This window comes from Sceloporus undulatus, unplaced genomic scaffold (assembly GCF_019175285.1).
Source record: "Sceloporus undulatus isolate JIND9_A2432 ecotype Alabama unplaced genomic scaffold, SceUnd_v1.1 scaffold_1101, whole genome shotgun sequence".
Taxonomy (NCBI): domain Eukaryota; kingdom Metazoa; phylum Chordata; class Lepidosauria; order Squamata; family Phrynosomatidae; genus Sceloporus; species Sceloporus undulatus.
This window is the reverse complement of record NW_024804021.1, coordinates 598-6,078: the sequence shown is the minus strand read 5'-3', so window position 1 is coordinate 6,078 and position 5,481 is coordinate 598. Positions and strand designations below refer to the sequence as shown.

Below are 5,481 nucleotides of genomic sequence, written 5' to 3'. Positions count from 1 at the left end.
CCCTTCTCCTTTTGTGTCGTGTCTTTTAGATTGTAAGCCTGAGGGCAAGGAACTGTCTGATTAAAAATAATTATTATAAGCTGCCCTGAGAGCCATTAGGGCTGAAGGGTGGGATATAAATACCTAAATAAATAAATAAACAAATAGGAGATAAGCATTTATGTCCCCTATAATCTATCTATATCCCCTTCCATCTCCATTCTCCGCAGATCTTGGGCAATGAGTTGACATCAATCCATTCTGCCAGCATTTGTTCAGCTGCATCACCCTTCGACACAGAATGGCCACCAAACTGATACATCGCTGGTATCGGCTGTACAGGGTCTCGTCTTCCTTGTGTGTCCAAACCAATTCTGTGTTTGCAAGAAGCCAGTTGGTGAGAATGTCATCCCAGCCCCCATTTGCCTTAGCGACCCCTTGTAGCCACTCAGCACAGACGGATAAACTCTCAGTCCAGGAGCAGCCGTACAGGACGCCCTCTGAGCACAGCCAGGTGGACCACTTCATAGACAAGACATCCACTGCTGAGGAACTCTTGCATTTAGTGGACCTTTACCCTGTAAACGCAAACCAGGCTGCGCGGATCATCACTCGTCTGTCCCGTATAGTTGCAGAGAAAAAACTGGACCCTGGGGGTTTCCTGGAGGATGCCCGCTTTGAACAGCTGCTTCAGACCATTAATGCAGAAGTAAGTCCCATATCACTTGCTTGAGAATAGTGCTTGAAATTCTATACCATCAGACAGTTGTGATGATGGAACTCTGGCTTTGTAACCACTTCTGCCAATGCTACTTCCCCAAACCTATTCTTAAGCCAGGTGTCACATAACTGAAGCCTTTCTGAGGTGCTGCAGTTTGAAGCACTGGGGAATGACAATTACAGCACCTTCCCAGTCATGGGGCTCATGGAGACATTCAGCTGGAGGGACCCCTCAGGCTTCTGCTGCAATTACTCTTCTAAATGCACCCCATTAGTGAGGGAGCACTGCAGTCATCATTCCCTGGTGCCCTCTTCTGAAGCGCCTTGGAAAGTCTTGACTGGGAAGGTGCCTGGCTTAAAAACCTATGTTTTGGGGCAGCTAAAAAGGCCAATGCTATTTTAGGCTGCATCAATAGAAGTAATAGTGCCACTGTATTCTGCTTTGGTCAGGCCCCACCTAGAATACTGTGTCCAGTTCTGGGCGCCACAATTCAGAAAGGACATTGAGAAACTGGAGCGTGTCCAAAGGAGGGCGACAAAAATGGTGAAGGGTCTGGAAACCATGCCCTATGAGGAACGACTTAGGGAGCTGGGGATGTTTAGCCTGGAGAAAAGAAGGTTAAGAGGTGATATGATCGCCCTGTTTAAATATTTGAAGGGATGTCATATTGAAGAGGGAGCAAGCTTGTTTTCTGCTGCTCCAGGGAACAGGACCCGGAACAATGGATGCAAGCTACAGGAAAAGAGATTCCACCTGAACATTAGGAGGAACTTCCTGACAGTAAGGGCTGTTCGACAATGGAATGCACTCCCTCGGAGTGTGATAGAGTCTCCTTCCTTGGAGGTCTTTAAACAGAGGCTGGTTGGCCATCTGTCAGGGATGCTTTGATTTGGATTTCCTGCATGGCAGAATGAGACCCGTGCGGTCTCTTCCAACTCTATGATTCTATGATTCTATGTTCTGTCACTAATGACAGGCTTGTTCTCCGTAGCCCCAGAGGGTAGGATCATGTCTAATGGTTTTAAGTTACAAAATGATAGATTTCAGTTGAACATTAGAAGGAACTTGACTGTAAGAGTGTTTTGGCAGTGAAACTAATTGCCTAGAGAGGTGGTGGAGTCTCTTCTGACCTTCTAAAAGAGGCCAGATTGCTGGAAATGCTTTAGCTGAGGATCCTGCATTGAACTGGAAGTTGACTGCTTTGTGATTCTAGAAGCTTTTATTTCAAAGCCAGAGTTGAAGGTGGTATGTTTCTTGCAACTTGGCCACCACAGCCCTGGCGCTCCCCCCACCCCCATCATGTCTGTCCTGAGGTGCTCTTCTTTTATGCTCAGGTGTCTCAGGTGTGGAATGCCGCCTTGACCAATCTCCTGAAGAGCCTTTATCTGCTGGGGCTGAAGCGGAATCGGCGAGAACTGCTTTCGGTGGAGCAGGAGGTACGCTGGCGTCTGAGGCGACTGACCTTCCGGCACCTGGCCTCCCTGGCTGAGCAAGTGGTTGCCAGCACCCCGAGGGGAGAGCAGAGTGAGCTACTGAGTGACCTGGTGAAGCAGCTGGAGCTGCGTTGGACGGAGATCGAGGACACCAGGACTGTGGTGGCACTGATGGCCAAAATTGGGGCCCTTTCTCCCATTCTTATGGAGCGTCTGGAGGATAAGGTATGTATGCCTGGGGAGTGAGAGAGGAAAACATGGGCCACATGCTGGTATGTTTCTGATCTGTATTCAGGGTGCTGGTAATGACATTTAAAAGCTCTAAGCAGCTTGGGACCCCAATTCTAATAGAAGTATTTACCCTTAGATACAGCTGTGTTTTTTGTATATTTGGGGGGGATCTCTTTCTGTTTAGGGAAAAAGGCTTTTAAAATGCACATTTTAAAAAAAAAGGGTGGGGGGGGGGGGGGGCTTCTAGGGATTGATGGTGGGCTTTAAAGGCAGCAAAAGTAGTGTGCAGGGAACGCATTACCCATATTTCCATTAATTGAATTAATAATTATTTTTGTCTATTTAAATTATTTCAATTGTTTCTTGTTTGGGAATTTTAACAAAAGTAAAATAATTTTTATTAAAATTCACTTACAGCATACAAAACGAAGAAAGAAAGAGAAACAAGAAACAGTAACATAGAACACATTTGTTTTAAATTTTAAATTATTATATGATTAATTTACATATAGGCTGTACATCATAGCATATTTTAATTAATATCTTTAATTAAAACAATCAATCCATCATAAACATTTTAACACCGATAACTGAGTAAATAAAGGAGAGCTGCAGGAGCTGTAAATATCCTTTCCCTTCCTGCCATGGTTTCTTGCTTTTTGCCCTTGGGGAATGCTAGAGTTTTCCAGCTATATGATGACATGTTTCGGGATATTAGTTGATCTTTGGGTGCTAGGAAGACAGGGAACCCTCCCCCCCAAATTCAGGCCTCTGCAGCTGTGTCAAATTCGGTCTCTTTTTCCATGGTGGGATTGCCCCAAACAGTTGCCACTGTGGCTCATGGGCCTCAGAGCCCTTGGTGGACTCTGAGGATAGTTTTGTTACAGGCACTTGCACACACTCCATGCCTCGGGAGAAAGCAAAACTCAGAGAAGTGATGCGTGACAAACAATAAAATCAAACCCCCAAAGCAACCATACAAGTGGGAACAAAGTCACTTTAAGAGTGTAAGGGCAGGGTGGACAACAGTGTAGAGGCCAGGGGCCAGTTCCCCACTAACCCAGGCCCTTCCCATGCGCTGCACCCCACAAAGCAAGCACAAATACTCGGATTTTCTTTTGCAGTCCCTCTCAAATTGGTGTCAGGAAGTCACTCCATGTTACTTCTTATAGCCATTTTGAGAGAGACTGCGGAAGAAAACATGATTGGGAGTGGTATGTGATTCTGAGGTGCTTGTGGTGGATTGTGGGCCTTGGAGGTCTTTATAGCCACATTCAGTCTGCGGTCTGCAAATATGCAGGAGTAGTGGTTTTACTTTTACAGTGGGGCCTGTGACAAACTGTTAAATGACACTTGCCATAGGCAAAAGCCAAATCCAAGAGACTTGGTCCCATCTCCAAGATTTTGGGTATCTTCAGATTTTGGAATATTTGCATATACATAATGAGATATCTTAGAGATGGGACCCAAGTCTAAACATGAAATTAATTTATGTTTCATATATACATTCTGCACATAGCCTGAAGATAATTTTATATAATTTTAAAAATAGTTTTGTACATGAAACAAAATTGCATACATTGGATCATCAAAAAGCAAAGGTGCCACTAGCTCAGCCACCCATGTGGACAGTTTTGAATTTTGGCTTACAGGTTGTAAACCAAATTGGTTTACAGATTGTAAACTGTTTGGGAAGTGCTAGCTCACTGATAAGCGGTATAGAAATGTACTTGCTATTGCTATTTTGGAGTATTCCAGGTTTCTGGATAAGAGCTACTCACCCTGTAGTAGAAGTAATAAAAATACAGTGCTCCCTCGGGTTACGAAATTAATTCGTTCCGCGGCCGCTTTCGTAACCCGAAAAGCCTTCGTAAGCCGAAATGCCATAGGCGCTAATGGGGAAAAGCCGCGATTTCGTGTAAAATAGCGCCGAAAAGCACCAAAATTTTTTTCGTAACCCGAAAAAACATTCGTAACCCGGAACAATTATTTCCTATGGGATTTTTTCGTATCCCGGAAATTTCGTAACGTGGGTATTTCGTATCCCGAGGTACCACTGTAGCTAAAAATATTAAAAGGGGTTATTGTTCTTAATGTGACTCATCTGGCTCTTTTGGAGGAAAAATGTGCTTTTGATGTCACTCCTTTCCTGTGGCTGCTGCATGTGTGTTTGACATCAAAAGTGTTTGCTTGCAGGGCCTGGAGATGGCTGAGCAGTTCAGCCCAGAGGATACACGGAAAATCGCCATGGCCTTGGCGCATCAGAACCGCCGTTCCATCCCTCTGCTGAGGGCCATGTCTTACCATTTAGTCCAGAAGCACTTTGTCCTGAGCCCTGGAGTTCTCCTGGACTTGGCTTTTGCCTATGGTGAGTGGCACTGACCAGTCAGTTCTCAGGCCCCCATTGTGCTGTGTCTACCCGTTTGTTCTGAATGTGGGCTCCAGCAGCAATCACAAAGGGCCTGCTACTTAGCTATCTTCTGTTTGGTGTCTATTGCCATCTTGTTTCGTGCCCTGAGTAGAGGAGGCATGGAACAGAAGCAGTGCCTTCTTTTCCTGCCATAAAGCCCTAAATGGCTTGGGCCCAGAGTACTTAAAGGACCGCCTCTCTCCGTACAATCCGCCCCGCACACTCAGATCCACCGGGCAGCATCTGTTAAGAGTTCCGGAGGCTAGATTAGTTAATACCACCAGAAGGGCCTTTTCCACCTCGGCCCCTACCCTCTGGAACTCGCTGCCCAATGAGCTCCGTTCAGCAACCTCCCTGGCCCAATTTAAGAAGGGGCTGAAAACGTTCCTTTTCAAGCAGGCTTACCTCTGATTCTTTGCCCTGAGAGCCCCTTCTCCCCCCTCCCCTGTTAGCAGCTTGTGATTTGGCACAAGTTCTTTTATTGTTTTAATTGCATTGTTTTTAATCTGTATTGGTTGTATGTTATCATTGTTGTTAACCGCCCTGATGTTTCGAAGGGCGGTATATAAATAAAGTTTTTATTATTATTATTTATGTAATGGGGCTTGAAAGAGCAGTGAATATGGGGTGAAAGAGATTTAATGGGATGACAAGCCATGAAAGTGTGATCGAGGAAGTGTGATGGCTCAAGGGAAGGCATAGAGAAG

General features: G+C 45.4%; 1 protein-coding gene and 1 non-coding gene across 2 annotated transcripts; both read left to right on the top strand.

Moving 5' to 3' along the window:
• Positions 1–213: 213 nt before the first annotated feature.
• On the top strand, positions 214–4,732 carry LOC121917850 (FAST kinase domain-containing protein 4-like; the record flags this gene model as incomplete). The annotated part of the gene is made up of 3 exons (XM_042443967.1): positions 214–688; positions 2,035–2,358; positions 4,561–4,732. Coding segments are annotated over exons 1-3 (904 nt in total), but the record flags the coding sequence as incomplete, so codon positions are not given.
• LOC121917851 lies at positions 3,137–3,257 on the top strand. The gene has a single exon (XR_006101115.1). It is a non-coding gene; the product is annotated as a small nucleolar RNA SNORA5 (small nucleolar RNA).
• Positions 4,733–5,481: the final 749 nt, after the last annotated feature.